We start from the raw sequence: 18,026 nt of genomic DNA on the forward strand, positions 1-18,026 counted from the left end.
CCCAAATACTGTATAATTCTACGTTTTTTGTTTTAAGGTTTTCTTTTTTTATTATTTTTTATATCAGTGTTACAAGTTACTCGATTAACACAGGATAGTAACTCCAAAAACAATAAATCTTCTTTGTTCTGTGATTACACTCCCCCTTATTTTTGTTCATTCCTCAGTCTTGAGGGATTTGGGATGATGTCCACTCTGACTGCTTCAGGCTGAGAGGGGACATAGATATTATAGGGAAGAGGAAAGGAATTGTTTTGCTTGCAGTTGAAGATACTTCTTGTTTTTGGGGTGGGACTCGTCCATCATCATTGTTTTGTCAGTTGTCCAAGGCAAGAACTGGAGAGTAGAGTTGCCCGTAACGTTGCTGGGTTTCAAGGCTCAACATGAACAATCCAAAGATTTAAGTTCCTGCGAAATATATTTAGCAGGTGCATTGAAAATTATAGGCTCAAATAAAAGGAGTACAAGAATCATGAGCCAGGAAACTATAAATGAGTATAACTATGTTACATTTGAGAAATAGATTTTCATATATTCTCAGATAGGGCCCACTGAGGTGGTGTTGATTTTACGCCATATGGCTTGCCTATGGTGTCTGGACATTCCCTAGAGCCCTCGGGAGCACTTCTGTTTAAGGCTTTGTTTACTGTGGTAGTGAAGAAATCTCTTACCCATAAAACTCTATTTTCCTTAATATTTACCCCTTTTCCCAAATGCATAACGCTTGGTAATAATCCCTCGGTGCCAGGGAGGCTCATCGCTGCCGAGTTTTGTCGCATGTTGGGAGGAAGATAGTGAGTTTATTTGCAGAATTTGGCTTTGAGAGAGGCCACATTTGAGTAGCAAGGTTTTCAGGAGGTAAATCTTAGGCATTAATTATAATTAGGCTTACTTTCATTATTATAGAATTAAGCATCATAAGTATAATTCTACTCTTAAGCCCAATTTTAGATTACTTGTTAAAAACATTTTGAAGGAGAAGAGCAAAAGAAAATCCTGTTTTATCCTATTTTCAATAACTTTGCTTTCCAATTTCTTCGGTTGTTTGACAAATTGGTTACTTGCTGGATTTTTTAGATGTCAGGATTAAATATTCTATCTCAGTTTCTATCAGACTAAAAACCATATGATTTATTTAAAATTGAGAACAGATCAGTAATGTGGAAAAATACTACATATTAATTTTTAAACTTCACCAACAGATTAACTTTTTGATGTGATTTTGTCCCAATAATCAAATCAGCTCCACAGTTCTTTATTAGGAGCATTGGTGAGTGCTTTGGGTTTAGAAAAGGATTCCGTACATTTGTCTAGCACTGTATCATTTGTCAGGCTCATTCTTCAGTCACCCCATGCGGAATAGTCCCTCTTTGACGGATAAGAAGACTAAGGTTTCATGTTGAAGGGTTTGTGGAAAGTCACTTATTCAGCAGGTAGAGAGCTTGACTGTGAGCTTAGGTCTTCTGACTGCAAGCCCAGCTCTTGTCTCAGGGGATGCACAGTTTGGTTTTTGAGATAGATAACGATTATTACAAAGAAACAAAAAACAGGCAGCAGAGTGCTATGGAGCCTTCAAAGAAGGAAGAAATTATTCTGAGCAGGAAGGCAGAATATATCTGGTAGGGAGCAGTTAATTGATTTGGTTGGGTAGAGGGGTATATGCTAAGCTTAGAGAAATGGAATGATCTGATGGGAGGAAGTTTGTGGAGCAAGAAGGCAAGAGGTGGTGCCCTCTGCACACTGACCTGATAAGGAGCGTAGCTGCAGCCAAACAGTTTTAACCTGATTTCAAGTAAGTGTAAAGTTTGTTTGTGTGAGTGACAGGAAGTAATTGAGGAAGAAATCTAAGAAACTTTACCAAAAAGAAAAAAAAGTTTACTGGCCTAGCTTGACTGGAGTTGTTAAACATTAGCAAGTGAGTACCAGAAATTGATGGTGACCTTTTGAGCTAAGGGCCAAGGAGAATTGTGCTTCTACAAAGGGTGGAAAGGGGAACTTACTTAGGGAGAGAAAAGGATGTTTCAGCTTTGAATTGCCCCTGTGACCACTGTGGCCACCCTGTAAAAGCTGTTGTATCAACATACCTTACCCTGTTTATGGTCTAAATGAAGGGAAAGTCAGCTCAGCCTGCAGCCTTTCTTATGTGTTAGGCTTTAAAAAAAAAAAAAAAAAGAAAGAAATGCACGAAGTGCATTATTGTCATATTGTAATTTCATATTGTTCTTGTTTCCAAAATATTCTCTGCTCTTATTTCTGCAGCCTGGAGTGCTTGGCTATTTCGAGTTCAGTGGCTCACCCCAGCCTCCTGGTTATTTGACATTCTTCACCTCAGCATTACATTCGTTAAAGAAAGGTAAAAGTGGTCTTATTATGGCATTATAATACTTCAATAGAAATACATTAATATTAATATTATCTTCTTTTACATATGTTACAATTATGATTGTATTTTTAAAAGTTGGTGCTTCATTCTTTTTCTCATTGTATTTATTTACTTTTTTTTTTTTTAAGAGGTACTGGGGATTGAACCCAGGACCTCATACATGCAACACAGGTGCTTAACCATTGAGCTACACCTGCTCCACCCTCATTGTGTTTATAATTATGTCATTGTTTATGTTCCATCAGTAGCAAATAGAAAGTACTGTACTATTTTAAATAAAGTATCTTAAATGTTTAACTTTTAAAGAATGAGCTTGATCATGCTTTGCAATTTTATGTTTTGCATTTTCAAATTCATTGTATCAGTCATTGTGTGTGTGTTCTTATAAAATGTTAGTCAAAAGTTTTAGTTCCTATGTAATCTCTCAGGTAGGTATATCATCATTTAGCAATACATTTTTGCAAGTATAAAAGTTATGTCACATTATGGCATATTTAGAAAGTAGAAATTACTTACAAAGCTTGCTGACCAGTTGCATTATTCTCAAATCCCATGTATTTTTGTACTTAGTTGAATTTGAGCTCTTAGAACATTTTAAATTAAATATTGTATCACACCCATTTTTCCATGTTGCTTCATGCTCTTTCTGGCTGTCACTACTTTCAGGTCCTGTCAGTTCTGTCTGATGCTTTTTCATCTCTTTGCTTGTCTCCATCTCCTTTGATACCACTCTGGGTCCTAACACTTCCACCCCTCACCTGGACTATACCAGTGGACACTTAGCTAGTATCTACTTTTGCCCCTTTTCAAGCCACTCTTCACCCAGTTTAATAGTCATAAAATATAAACCCCAGCTCACATCACTCCTCTGCTTTAAAATATGCAGTGGTGGGCCACCGCACTTAGGACATAATCCAGAATCCCAACATCGCTCACCTCTGACCTCTCCTGCCTCACGTTGTGCCCTCTGAGCTCTGGTTGCCCCAGCTTTCTCCAACATCCATGAGCTGATTTTTCCTGACACTAGGGCCTGTGTTTGTGCTAGTCCTTCCTTGGAACGCACATGCACATCCCCTTCCACACACACCCCTACCCAGTCTCTAGGGCCCAGCTCTCCACCTGTTGAATCCCTATTTATCCTTCAGGGCCCAGCTTAAATATCGTTTCCACAATCTTAATAACTGACAACCTCCTTCCCCTGATCTAAATTGGGTACCCTCCTTTCCTTCATAATACTTAACACAACTTTTAGTTGTGTGTTTAATTATGAGATGATTTGTTAATGGCTGTCTTCTTCCCCAGTCTATGAGATTTCTGAGATTAGGGACCCCCTGTCTTCAGTTTAGTGTTCTTTTGCAAGCATTTGGCATAAAGCGGGGGTTCAAACAGTATTTGTCAAATGAGTCATCAGATAAATAGCTATATTTTTCCCCCAGTAGTTCAACCAAAAATATGTAACCATCCTTCTTTTTTTGGTTGGTTGGTTGTTTTTTTGAGGTACCGGGACCAGGGATTGAACCTGGGACATTGTATAAGAGAGTCCGGTGCTTAACCCTAAGCCCTATCAGCTCGCTAACCATCCTTCTTTGTCCAAAAGGAATTGCGGTTTCAGACCATGAATTTTAAATCATTATAACTAAGCTTAAACACATCTTTATTAATCAAAATAGGAACCATTACAGTCAACACATTTTTGCCAATGAGAAATAAGTTTGTTTTTTCCTGTAATGTAAAAATCTGTGCTTCGGGATTCGACAAACTCTTTGATGCATTTTCTGCGTCCTACTGGTTGTGGAAGTGTTTTCCCTGCAAAAAGTTGTCAAGATGCTTGAAGAAGTGGTAGTTAGTTGGCGAGAGCTCAGGTGAATATGGCAGATGAGGCAAAACTTTGTAGCCCAATTCCTACAACTTTTGAAGCATTGGTTGTGTGATGTGTGGTCAGGCATTGTCGTGGAGAAGAATCAGGCCCTTTCTGTTAACCGGTGCCAGCAGCAGACGTCAAGCAGTTTTTGGTGCATCTCATCAGTCTGCTGAGCATACTTCTGAAATGTAATGTTTTTGCTGTGCCTCAGAGAGCTGTAGTGGATTGGCAGCAGACCACCAAACAGTGACCTTGACCTTTTTTTGGGTGCAAGTTTGGCTTCAGGAAGTGCTTTGGAGCTTCTTCTGGGTCAAACCACTGTGCTGTTCATTGCCAGTTGTTGTATTAAACCCACTTTTTGTCACACGTCACAGTCCGATCGAGAAATGGTTCATTGTTGCATAGAATAAGAGAAGATGACACTTCAGAATGACAAATTTCTAAAACTTTTCAGTCAGCTCATGAGGCACCCACTTAACAAGCTTTTTCACCTTTCCATTTTGCTTCAAGTGCTGAACAACTGTAGAATGGTTGACGTTGAGTTCTTCGGCAACTTCTAGTGTAGTTTATGAGAATCAGTTTCCATGATTGCTCACAGTAATTGGCAACTCCCGATGACTGGCCACTACGCTTTTCATCTTCAAGGCTCTCATCTCCTTTACAAAACTTCTTGAACCACCACTGCACTGTACCTTTGTTAGCAGTTCCTTTCCAAATGTGTTACTGTTGTGAGTTGTCTTCTCTGCTTTGCAACCCATTTTGAACTCATATAAGAAAATTGATCAAATTTGCTTTTTGCCTAAAATCATTTTCATAGTCTAAAATAAATATATAATAAACAGCAAGTAATAAGTCATTAGCAAAAAAACAAAGTGAGAAATGCACATTAAAATGCTGTGTAACATAACCACATTTATTTAAGAATGCATGCCAATATCAAATGGCAAATTTCAACAAATGCAAAACTGCAATTACTTTTGCACCAATGTAATATTACTGGGTATTAATTAGATTGCCTAAGTGTTTTGTGTGTGTGGGGGGGTGACTTATTAAAATAGTATGCCATTAATATATCAACCGGTAATAAGACTGGCCATTTTAATATATACATTATCTAAAGGTTTTTTGCATGAAGAATCTATTAAATGCAGGTTTTCCAACTGAGGAGTGTTGGGGAAAGAAATCAAGTTGTAACATAAGTCTGTTTTTGGTCTACTTGAAAGATAGTGCTGCACAGCTTCAAGTAACTAAGAAGACTTAGCAAATCAAAGTTTGAACTTTGACAGCAAAATACTGTCAGCTTAAATAAGCTTAAGAATCAAACATTCAAAACTCTTTATGGAAAATTAAATAAAGCCCTTCAAAGAAGAACTCAACAAGATTATATATAAAAGGGTGACCTAGAGTCATTCATTAATAGTTCCTGAGCTAAGAGGTTTCAAGATTGTGGAAGAAGGGTGTTTGGTTATTTAGGTGGCTCATATTGTGTGCAGGATGCCTTGTAAGAAATAAGTCATTCATCTTAAATTATTTTTTTATTGAAAGATTTTAGAAATTGTGCTTCATTTTAGTAAAACCTTTCCAAGTATAAGACACGACCTCCTTTTTCTTCTCTTCTATTCTTTTCTCTTCTCTTCTCTTCTCTTCTTTTCTCTTCTCTTCTTTTCTCTTCTCTTTTTGTTAAGCACAGGAAGGTGATAAATGGGTAAAAATTACTTGAAGATACAAAATTAATCTCCTCTGTCAAATCACTAATTTTGACAAATGAATATATGAAAGTTTTTCTCAGAGTAAATGTAGTCTTATTTACCTTTACCACATTTCTTTCCTGTCTTGTGATTATAAAATCCTGTTGCATATGTAAGTTTGCAAGAGCTGAGATTTGTAATTAATCCTTTTCCACCCCATTTTTATGGGTACACTCCCACTTAAATTTTGATGAACCATTTTTAGATTTGGAATGGTGATTTTTCCATAATATATGTACTATGAAAGATTACCTAAAGTAAATTTTGCCTTGGGCCATCTGGGTTTTTTCCCTCTTTTCTTTCTCCTATTTTCAAGTCAAATGGTAATTTACTAACAGCAGATGTATAGTAAAAACATAGGAACACTTTTTTAAAAATGATTTATTTTCAAATGTAAATTTTAGGTCAGTGTCATGTTTAAATTGTGTATACAAATTGAAGCCTGAGAAACATTTAGCGCACTTAACATTTGATTATAGAGAGCTGTACTGAAGAACTGTTTAGATTATTGTGGTAGAAAGCAGGTGTCGTGGTTCAGTCAACTACAAGTGTTTACAAAATGCACATGTCCATTGCTGTAATGATTTTTTTAAAATTGTATTAGAAATATGCTAATATCTGATATAATTTTTAGCTGGTCAGACATCCATAATATTTTGAGAGCTTACCATGTATCAAACATCATAACTAGGAGATATGGAACATGCAAAGAGAACTCACTCCTCGCCCTCTAGGAGCTTAGGGTTTAGTTGTGATATCTGGTTCTGTGGTACCATACCACTCCTTTAGTCCTTTAAGATTATTTGTGTAAGGTCAGATACTTTTAAACATTGTAATAAAGGAAATTAGGGAAAAGGCACTTACCACCTCAGGACTGTGAGATTAACTGCTTTCTCTTTGTTTTTAGCTATTTCCTTTCGTCTCATTACCCATGTCTTTTACCTGTTGATTCAGCCATAGTCCTGAGCTATCAGTTTATATAATCCTACCTAGTAGGTGGTACAGACAGTAACTCTTTGTTATATTTCAAGGAGCACAATTAATTCCCCCCCCCCACCCCCACTTGGCTAATCTGCAGCATTTACCAAATGATACTTCCTTTCTTCTTTTTGATGATGGCTTTATCACAAAATACATTCTTGCATGCATTTGGGTCTATTTCTTTGTTTTCTCTTCATCTATTTTTTTATTTTATTTTATTTTTAAATTTTGGTAAAATATGTAACAATCATTTTGACTATTTTAAGTGGACAATTCTGTGGGTTTAAAAAATTGACAATGCTGTGTAACTTTCACCACTATTTCCAAACCCTCTTCATCATCTCAAATGGAAACTCACACTCATTTACCAATAACTCCCCATTTGTCTCTCTTGCCACCTCTGGTAACCACTATTCTGCTGTCTGTCCCTATGAATTTTCTTATTCTAAGCAATTATAAACCACGTTTTGTTTACCCATTCATCTGTTGATGGACATTTGGATAGCTTCCACCTTTCCACCTTTTGGCTAATGTGAATAATGCTACAGTGAACACTAATATACATATACCTATTCAAGTGCTTGCTGCTTTAAATTATTTTGGATATATACCTAGAAGTGGAATCTCTGAGTCATATGGTAAATCTGTGTTTAACTTTCTGAGAATAGGCTAATTGTTTTCCACAGAGGATGTACCATTTTACATTCCTACCAACAGTTCCTATTTTTTTGAATCCTGGGCAACACTTGTTATTTTCAGTTTGATTTTTTTGTTTTTTTTTAAATACCATTTTGGTGGGTATGAAGTGTTATATCATTGTAGTTTTAATTTTTATTTCTCTAATGCCTAATAGGTTGACCATTTTTTCATACTTGGCCATTTGTATATCTGCTTTGGAGAAACATTTAACAACTTGGCCCATTTTTTGTCGTTAAAGTGTTGTAGGAGTTGTTTATGTATTCTATGTTAAACCCTTATCAGATATATGGTTTCCAAATGTTTTTTCCCATTTTGTAGTTTGTCTTTTTTTTTTTTCTTAAGATTTTATTTCTTTCTCCCCCTACTCCCTCATTGTTTGTGCTTGCTGTCTGTTCATTGTATGCTTGTCTTCCTTTTTTTTTTTTTAGAGTCATCAGGAACTGAACCCAGGACCTCCCATGTGGGAGGGAGGCACCTAATCTCTTGAGTTACCTCCGCTCCCTGCTTTACGTTTCTCATTATGTTTTTACTCCTTGTGTCTCTTGTTGCATCATCTTGTTGCATCAGCTTGCTGTCTTACTTGTCTTCTTTAGGAGGCACCAGGAACCAAACCTGGGACCTCCCATGTAGTAAGCAGGAGCTTAATTTCTTGAGCCATATTCACTTCCCTTTTCATTTTTTTATAATGTCTTTTGTACAACATTTTTTAATTTTGAAGTCCATTTTATAAATTTTTTCTTTTGTATTTTGTGTTTTAGCATAAATCCAAAGATCCATTGCTTACTACAAGGTCCTGAAGATATTTCCCTATGTTTTCTTGTAAGAGTTTTATGATATTAGCTCTTAAAATTAAGTCCATTGATCCATTTTGAATTCATTTTTTGTATATGGTGAGAGGTAGGGGGGTCCACATTCATTCTTTTTTTTTCCCCCCCTTTTTAGAGAAGTTATGGGTTTATGGAACAATCATGCATAAGATACAGGATTCCCATATGCCACCTTATTAACACCTTGCATTGTTTTGGAAATGTTGTTACTATTGATGATAGCACATTTTTATAATTGTACTATTAAGTATAGTATTAAGTAGTACTTAGGGTTCACTATGTTGTGTAATGCCATAGATTTTTTAAATAATTTTTATTCTGTTATATATACAACCTAACATTTCCCCTTTTAATCACATGCACATATATATTTCAGTACTGTTAATCATGTTCAAAATGTTATGCTACTGTCACCACCATCCATTACCAAAACATACCCATCAGTATGAATAACAACCCTGTACATTTTAAGCCTTAACTCCCATTGCCTATCCCCATCCCATCCTCTGGTAACCTCTATTCTAGATTCTGACTCTCTGAGTTTACTTATTCTAATTATTTCAAATAAGTGAGATAGATCATAAATATTTGTTCTTTTGTGTCTGGCTTATTTCACTCAACATGATGTCTTCAAGGTTCATTCGTGTTGTCGCATTAATTGGGACTTCATTTCTTTTCAGTTTGATTAATATTCCATTGTATGTCCATACCACATTTTATTTAACCATTTATTGGTTGATAGACACTTGTGTTTCTCCCATCTTTTAGCAGTTGTGAGTACTGCCACTATAAACATCAGTGTACAAATATTTGTTCAAATCCCTGCTTTCAGTTCTTTTGGATCTATACCTAGTAGTAGGATTGCTGGGTCATATGGTAGCCCTATACTTAAGTTTCTGAGGAATCACCAAACTTCTGCAGCGGCTGCACCATTTTATACTGCCACCAACAATGAATGAACGTTCCTATTTCTCCACATCTTTTGCAACACTTGTTAGTTTCAGATTTTTTTAATAGCAGCCATTCTGATGCGTGTGAAATGGTATCTCATTGTGGTTTTAATTTGTATTTCTCTTATAGCTAATGATTTTGAGCATCTGTTCACGTGCTTTCTTGTCATTTGCATATCTTCTTTGGTGAGATGTCTTTCAAATCTTTGCCTGTTTTTAAATTAGGTTGTTTGTCTTTTTGTTGTTGAGCTGAAGGATTTCCTTATATAATCTAGATATTAAACCTTCATCGGATATGTAGTTTCAAATATTTTCTCCCATGGTATAGGTTGTCATTTTACTTTCATGATAAAGTCCTTTGAGGCACAAACGTTTTCATTTTGATGAGGTTCCATTTCTACTTTTTCTTTTGTTGCTGGTGTTTCGGGTGTAAAATCTAAGAAACCATTGCCTAACCCAAGGTACTGAAGAGGCTTCCCTACATTTTCTTCTAGGAGTTTGATAGTTCTGGCTCTTATATTAGGTCTTTGATCCATTTAGAGTTGATTTTTGTATATGGCGTAAGGTAGGGGGCCCTCCTCTTTTTTTTTTTTTTTTGCATATGGAGATCCAGTTTCCCTAGCATCATTTGTTGAAGAGACTGTTCTTTTCCAGTAGAGTGGTCTTTGCCCACTTGTCATAAATCAGTTTGTCATAAATGTGAGGGTTGATTTCTGAGCTCTTAACTCTATTCCATTGGTCTATATGTCTGTCCTTGTGCCAGTACCATGCTGTTTGGGTTACTGTGGCTTTGTAAGAAGTTTTAAGATTGGGAAGTTTGAGTCCTCCAATTTTGTTCTTCTTTTTCACAGTGGTTCTAGCTGTTTGAGGCCCCTTACTCTTCCATTTAAATTTGACGAACAGGGAAAAACGGACTTTGGCCCAGTGGTTAGGGCGTCCGTCTACCACATGGGAGGTCCGCGGTTCAAACCCCGGGCCTCCTTGACCCGTGTGGAGCTGGCCATGCGCAGCGCTGATGCGCGCAAGGAGTGCCGCGCCACGCAAGGGTGTCCCCCGCGTGGGGGAGCCCCACGCGCAAGGAGTGCGCCCGTGAGGAGAGCCGCCCAGCGTGAAAAGAAAGAGCAGCCTGCCCAGGAATGGCGCCGCCCACACTTCCCGTGCCACTGACGACAACAGAAGCGGACAAAGAAACAAGACGCAGCAAATAGACACCAAGAACAGACAACCAGGGGAAGGGGGGAAATTAAATAAATAAATCTTTAAAAAAATAAAATAAAATAAATTTGATGAACAGCTTCCATTTCTGTAAAGAAGGTTGTTGGGATTACATTGAATCTGTAAATTGCTTTGGGTAGAATTGACACCTTAATGATAGCTAGTCTTCCAATCCATGAGTATGGAATTTCTTTTCATTTATTTAGATCTTCTTTGATTCCTTTTAGCAGTGTTTTGTAGTTTTTGAGTACAAATCCTTTACATCCTTGGTTAGATTTATTCCGAGATATTTGAGTCTTTTAGTTGCTCTTGTAAATGGAATTTCTTTCTTAATTTCATCTTCTGATTGTTGACTGTTTGTATATATAAAGGTTACTGATTTATGGGTGTTAATTTTGTACCCCACCACTTAGTTGAATTCATTTATTAGCTCTAGGAGCTTCATTGTGGAGTTTTTAGGATTTTCTGTATATAGAGTCATGTCATCAGCAAATAGAGAAAGTTTTACTTCTTCCTCTCTAAGCGGATGCCTTTTATTTCTTTTACTTGCCTAATTGCTCTGGCAAGAATTTCCAGTTCAATGTTGAATAATGTTGGTGACAGTAGGTATCCTTGTCTTGTTTCTGGTCTTAGAGGGGATGTTTTCAGTCTTTCTCCATTACATAGCTATGGACTTTTCATATATGCCCTTTATCATGTTGAAGACGTTTCCTTCTATTCCTAGTGATCTAATTGTTTTTATCAAGAAATCAAGAAATTGGTGCTGGATTTTGTCGCATGTCTTTTCTGTATCAATTGAGAGGATCATGTTTTTCCTTCTTTCATTTTGTTTATGTAGTGTATTACATTAATTGACTTTCTTATGTTGAGCCAACCTCACATACCAGGGATAAGTCCCGCTTGATCCTAGTGTGTTGTATTAATATGCTGTTGGGTTAGGTTTACTAGTATTTTGCTGAGGATTTTTGTATCTATGTTTATAAGAAATATAGGTCTATAGTTTTCAAAAAACCAACTCTTGTTTGATTCTGTTGGATTTTTGTTTTCTGTTTCATTTATCTCTGCTCTAATCTTTATTCTTTCTGCTACCTATAGGGTTAGTTTGCTCTTCTTTTTCTAGTTCTTCCAGTTTTGAGGTTAGGTCTCTGATTTGAAGCCTTTCTTCTTTTTATTTTTATTTTTTATTTTTTTAAAGGTTTATTTATTTATTTCTCTCCCCTTCCCCCCCACCCCCCACCCCCCACCCCGGTTGTCTGTTCTCTGTGTGTATTTGCTGTGTGTTCTTTTGTCCGCTTCTGTTGTCAGCGGCACGGGAATCTGTGTTTCTTTTTGTTGCGTCATCTTGTTGTGTCAGCTCTCCATATCTGCGGCACCATTCCTAGGCAGGCTGCACTTTCTTTCGCGCTGGGCGGCTCTCCTTACGGGGTGCACTCCTTGCGCTTGGGGCTCCCCTATGCGGGGGTCCCCCCCGTGGCAGGGCACTCCTTGTGCACATCAGCACTGCGCGTGGGCCAGCTGCACACGGGTCAAGGAGGCCCGGGGTTTGAACCGTGGACCTCCCATGTGGTAGACGGACACCCTAACCACTGGGCCAAGTCCACCACCAAGAACTCCCTTTAGCATTACTTGTAGGCAGGTCTGTTGTTGATGAACTCCTTCAACTTTTGTTTATTTGGAAATGTCTTACTCTTTCCCTCATTTTTGAAAGAAAGCCTTGCCAGATATAAAAGTCTTGGCTGGCAGGTGTTTTCTTTCAGCACTTTAAGTATTTCAACCCACTGCCTCCTTGGCTCCATGGTTTCTGATAAAAAATCGACACTCAATCTAATTAAGACTCCCTTGTATGTAACATGTTGCTGTTCTCTTGCAGCTTTCAGAACTCTCTCCTTGTTCTTTGTATTCCATAGTGTAATCAACACATGATGAGATATATTTTTCTTGTTTATCCTGTTTGGTGCTCCCTAGGCTTTGAGGATGTACATATTCATGTCTTTTCCTGAGTTTGGGAAGTTCTCTGTCATTATTTCTTTGAATATTCCTTCTGCCCTTTTCTGTCTGTCTTCTCCTTCTCAGACCCCCAAAATGCATATATTGGTTTGATTGATAGTGTCCCAGAAGTGTCTTGAGCTATTTTTGCTTTTTATAATTCTTTTTTTCTTTCTGTTCCTCAGCCTTACTCATCTCAAGTGTCTTGTCTGCTCAGTCACTGATTCTTTCCTCTGTCAACTCCAAACTGCTGTTAAAACCCTCCTGGGCATTTTTCTTTTCAGTTATTGTGGTCTTCAACTCCAGAAGTTTTGTTTGGGTCCTCTTTAAATTTTCAATCTCTTTTCTAAGATTCTCAGATTGTTCATTCATTTTTCCCATAATATTCTTTAGTTCTTTCTCTGTATTTTCCTTCATCTCCTTCAGCCTTTTTAAGGTCTTTTTTTTTTTTTAAGACTTTGTTTGGTATGTTCACATTCACATCGTCTTCATTGGTGTTTTCTGGATTTTTATTCTCTTCCTGTGGGATAGATCATCATTTCCTGCTTCTTTAGCTTGTATTCTTTTTTTTTTTTAAGATTTATTTTTTATTTATTTCTCTCCCCTTTCCCCGCTAACCCCCCCCCCACCCCTGTTGTCTGCTCTCTGTGTCCATATGCTACGTGCGTGTTCTTCTTTGGCCGCTTCTGTTATTGTCAGCGGCACAGGAATCTGTGTTTCTTTTTGTTGCGTCATCTTGTTGTGTAGCTCTCCGTGTGTGCGACGCCATTCCTGGGCAGGCTGAACTTTCTTTTGCGCTGGGCGGCTCTCACGGGGCACACTCCTTGTGCGTGGGGCTCCCCTATGCGGGGGACACCCCTAAGTGGCACGGCACTCCTTGTGTGCATCAGCACTGCACATGGACCAGCTCCACACAGGTCAAGGAGGCCCGGGGTTTGAACCGCAGACCTCCCATGTGGTAGATGGACACCCTAACCACTGGGCCAAGTCCAGTTCCCTTTATCTTGTATTCTTGTTGCACACTGTACATTTTTATTTGATTTTTCATTTTAAAGTCTCTTTCAGTTTTTCTTTCTTTTTTTTCCATACACTGTACATTTTAATATTTTAAAATGTTAACTCTGGGATTTATTCTCTGAGATGTTTGTTTCTTGATTTTGTAACCCATTGGTGAAAAAACAGATTTTCTTGTGCTTCAGGTCTTCCTATCAGGAAAGTCTGTCCAAAGTGAATGCAGTATACCAGATTTTTCCTGTTTTCCTTGGCCTCTGTTATAACCTGGGCTTCTGCTTATTAGTTGTTTCAGAGTGCCCCTGTTTACAGGAGTTTAGCTACCTCCTCTATTTCCCAGGAGACAGACCTCACTCTCCCTTGTGTTTGAAGCCAGGAAGCCTTTGCCCCAGATTTGCTGGTATTGTTTCTTACACTCCTTTCGTTGTCTCAAGTTGCTTTCACCTATAGGGCAGATTCTGGGAGGAGGGCCATGGTAAAGAGGACTTTCCCAGCTGAAACAGGGCCAGAGACCTACCAGGGAGGGCAGGCTTTCTCCATAGTGCCCTGAGGAGGGAGTAAGGAAGGACTCCAAGAGCTTCTTCCATGTCTTCCCATAGTTGAGCTTTCTGGGTCTGTCCAGCAAATGCAGCCCTTCTACTAACTATACCCTGCAGCCCTGAGGAAGCACGACATCCTTGTCCCCTCTGGAGTTGCCTCTATGCAGAACAGTGTGAAACAGTCGCAAGTGCCACTCTTGTCCAGGGGGTTTGAAATAATGGTTGCCACACCCTTTGTCTTGGGCAGGTTGAAACAGTGGCTGCCCTCAGAGCCAGGCCCCCAGCAATCCAAAATCACTAATCAAAAGCACTGATCAGTGATTGCCCATGCCCACCCCTGATCTTGAGGGAGAGAATTTTTATCTCCCTTTCTGTCGCCAGTGAGTTAGCTAGGGATTGGCCCCATCGCAGCCTGCCATGAGAGTAGGGGATGGGCACCAGTAGACACCACATGGAGAGAGCAAGTTACTCTTCTTTACCATATATTATTAGGGTCTTTCTCCCACTTGCCCCTGATGATGTACAATGTTCTTCTGGCCTTCATAATTTCAAAATAGTTGTTTCAGACAGTTCCTGCCTGATTAGTAGTTGTTCTGTTGGACGGACTGAGTCCTGGAGCTCTCTACCATCTTCCCGTCCACATTCATTCCTTTACACATGGTTTTCCATTTGTCCAAACACCATTTGTTAAAGTATTCTTTCCCTATTGAATAAATGGGCTTGGCAACCTTAGCTGTGTACCTGCAGATGTGTAGATTTTTTTTTTAAGCTTTATTTTTTTTTTTATTTCTCTTCCCTTCCCCTCCCCCCCAGTTGTCTGCTCTCTCTGTCCATTTGCTGTGTTTTTTTAAATTTTTTATTAACGTTAATAGATCATATAGAATATTACATTAAAAAAAAAGAGGTTCCCATGTAACCCACACCCCACCCCCCACCCCCATCATTTTTGTAAATTGTATTTTTTTGAAAATACATACATGACAAAAAAGGTTACATTATAAAAAACATAAGAGGTTCCCGTATACCCCCGCGTTCCCCCACCCCACTTCTCGCACACCAACAACCTCCCCCATCATTGTGGCACACTCATCGAACTCGGAGAACACATTTTGGAGCACTGCTGCACCATGTGGATAATAGTTTACTCTGTAATTCACACTCTCCCCTGGTACATTCAGTGGGTTATGGCAGGATATATAATGTCCAGCATCTTACCCTGCAATATCTTTTAGGATAACTCCAAAGTCCCAAAAATGCCCCCTCATCACATCTCTTCTTCCCACTCCCTGCCCTCAGTAGCTACTGTGGCCCCTTTCTCCCCGTCAATGATAAAATTTCTTCTTTTAGTCACAAAAGTTTTATAGTAGAATATCAGTAAGTCCACCCTAATCCATATTTTATTCCTCCATTATGTGGGCCCTGGGATGGTGATGTCCACTCCACCTCTAGATCAAGAGGGGGCTTAGATTCCACATGGATGATGGATACAATTCTCCTGCTTGCAGTTGTAGGCACTCTCAGTTCCCTGGTGTGGTGACTGACCATCTTCATCTCCCTATTAGCTGACCTGCATAAGTCCAATGAACCAGAGAGTAGGAGTTGCAACTCTGCTGAGGCTCAGGGCCCAGCTGGCACATGGGCAGTCCAGAGATTCAAGTCCCCCGAGTATGCACCATCCCTAGACCAACCAAAGTTTCAGTAAAAGTGACAGAAGAGGCATGTGTCACATCTGAGTCCAACTCCATCACGCTCAGGGACACAAATGCCAAAGTAGGGCCCACTGACATGGTACCGAGCTCCAGAGCCATCTGCCATGACCATATCCCTGTGGGCCTCCGTAACCCTCAGGAGAACCAGTACCTGAGTTTGTATCCACTTTGGCTGTTTCTGGGGTCCTCCTGAGGAGTGCGTAAGCATGACTCCTAATGACCTCCTGACTCTTTTTTGAAGACTCTTAGCCATATAAACTCATTTGTTTTTGCCATTTCCCCCTTTCATTCAAGGTCAAAAAGCAGTTTTTAACACATGATCCTTCAGTGGGCTGAGATATTCTGCTGGTCTGAGTTGACCCTTTTATTCATGGTCTTTTTCTATTTACCTCACCAGCTGGTGCTTTGGTAGTAATCCTTCGGTGCCAGGGAGACTCTGTGTCTGCTTGTATTCTTGTAAGCGACACCGGGAATCTGTGTCTCTTTTTGTTGTACCATCTTGCTGTGTCACCTCTCCATGTGTGTGGTGCCGCTCCTGGGCAGGCTGCACTTTTTTCACATGGGGCGGCTCTCCTTACGGGGCGCGCTCCTTGCACGTGGGGCTCCCCTGCGCGGGGACACCCCTGCATGGCAGGGCACTCCTTGCACGCATCAGCACTGCACATGGGCCAGCTCCACACGACACCCCCAGACTTTTGAGAACAAGGTCCTTATTAGCCACTCTGGCACCAGCAAACTGCACCAAGAGCTCCACCTACTTTCCCACTGCCTGCCATTCAGTTTGGGGATGGGAAGTGGTAGCTGCTGTATGGATTGAAATTCATGGATAATTAATTCATGGAAATTTACCAGCTTCTTCCTCCAGCTGTTCCCTGGATGCTGCGCACTGTTCCACTATACCCCAGAGTTGCAAAGTAGTTGATTCAGACACTTCCTATCAGTTTAACAGTTTTGATGGAGGGGCTTATTCCTTGAGCTTCCTATTCCGCTATCTTCCTCTCCTACATATCTATTATTTGTATGAATAAATACGATTTAATCTCTTGTTTTATAAGTTGCTGTTACCTGGTAAATCTGGACCTTCTTTTAGTTCTTGTGTTTTTGTTTTGTTTTTATAGATTTATTTTATTTCTCTCCCCCTCCCCACCCCTGTTGTCTGCTCTCTGTGTCTACTCACTTGCACCCTCGGCGGCACCGGGAAACTGCGTCTCTTTTTTGTTGCATCATCTTGCTGCATCAGCTCTCTGTGTGTGCGGAGCCACTCCTGGCCAGGCTGCACTTTTTTAACATGGGGCAGCTCTCCTTGCATGTGGGGCACCATACATGGGGGCGCCCCTGTGTGGCACAGCACTCCTTGCACGCGGCAGCTCTGCGTGTGGGCCAGATCACTACATGGGTCAGGAGGCCCTGGGTATCAAACCCTAGACCCTCCCGTATGGTAGGCAGACACTTTATCAGTTGAGGTACATCCGTTTCCCTTAGTTCTTGTGTTTTGTGAAATATTTGACTGGATTTTGGTTGGACTTGTATTAAATATATAAATTCACTTGGAAATAATTGACATGTTCATAACATTTAGCTTCCCTATCTAGGTTCACAGCATGATTATTTATTTATTTGATGGTCTTTAATTTTTTATAATTGGTCTCACACATCTCTCGTTAATGTTTAATCATTTTAAAGTGCTGAATTACTAATGTGCGCCAGCAGTCTTTGTGTATGTTTCCAAGAGTCTGAAGGAAACCAGCTCTCCCATACTTATCTGCTCTTCCCAGACTGCAAAGCCACTTTTTCTTTGAACCTTGTCACTTTTGATCTTGGCAGTCTTTAGGTTTCTTTCTTCTTTTGACTAAAGCACGTTTGGTAACAGGGTCAGGATTTTTAAGTTGTTTACTTGATTTTTTCCATCTTATGTTTATTTCCTTATAATCTTTGCAAATGTGTTCCAGTTGTTATATTGTGCTATAACCCACTAATTTTTTTAAAAGAGAAAATTTGCTGCACACTTTGCTCTTGTTTTTCATCTGCTCTACAAAAGGGATGCAGTGCAGCCTAGAGGGAAAAACAGTAGCCTGGGAGCCAGCAGTGTCTGGTCCTTATTCTTTGCCTGCCCCTGA

At 39.5% G+C, this 18,026-nt stretch overlaps 1 protein-coding gene across 1 annotated transcript in view; it reads left to right on the forward strand.

Moving 5' to 3' along the window:
• TXNDC11 (thioredoxin domain containing 11) overlaps positions 1–18,026 on the forward strand; it is a 96,892-nt gene that overhangs the window by 32,418 nt on the left and 46,448 nt on the right. The window contains exon 5 of the mRNA XM_058286462.2: positions 2,260–2,353. Coding sequence (XP_058142445.1) covers positions 2,260–2,353 — 94 coding nt within the window. The remainder of the gene's footprint in view (positions 1–2,259; positions 2,354–18,026) is intronic.

This window comes from Dasypus novemcinctus, chromosome 23, assembly GCF_030445035.2.
Source record: "Dasypus novemcinctus isolate mDasNov1 chromosome 23, mDasNov1.1.hap2, whole genome shotgun sequence".
In the NCBI taxonomy this organism is placed as follows: domain Eukaryota; kingdom Metazoa; phylum Chordata; class Mammalia; order Cingulata; family Dasypodidae; genus Dasypus; species Dasypus novemcinctus.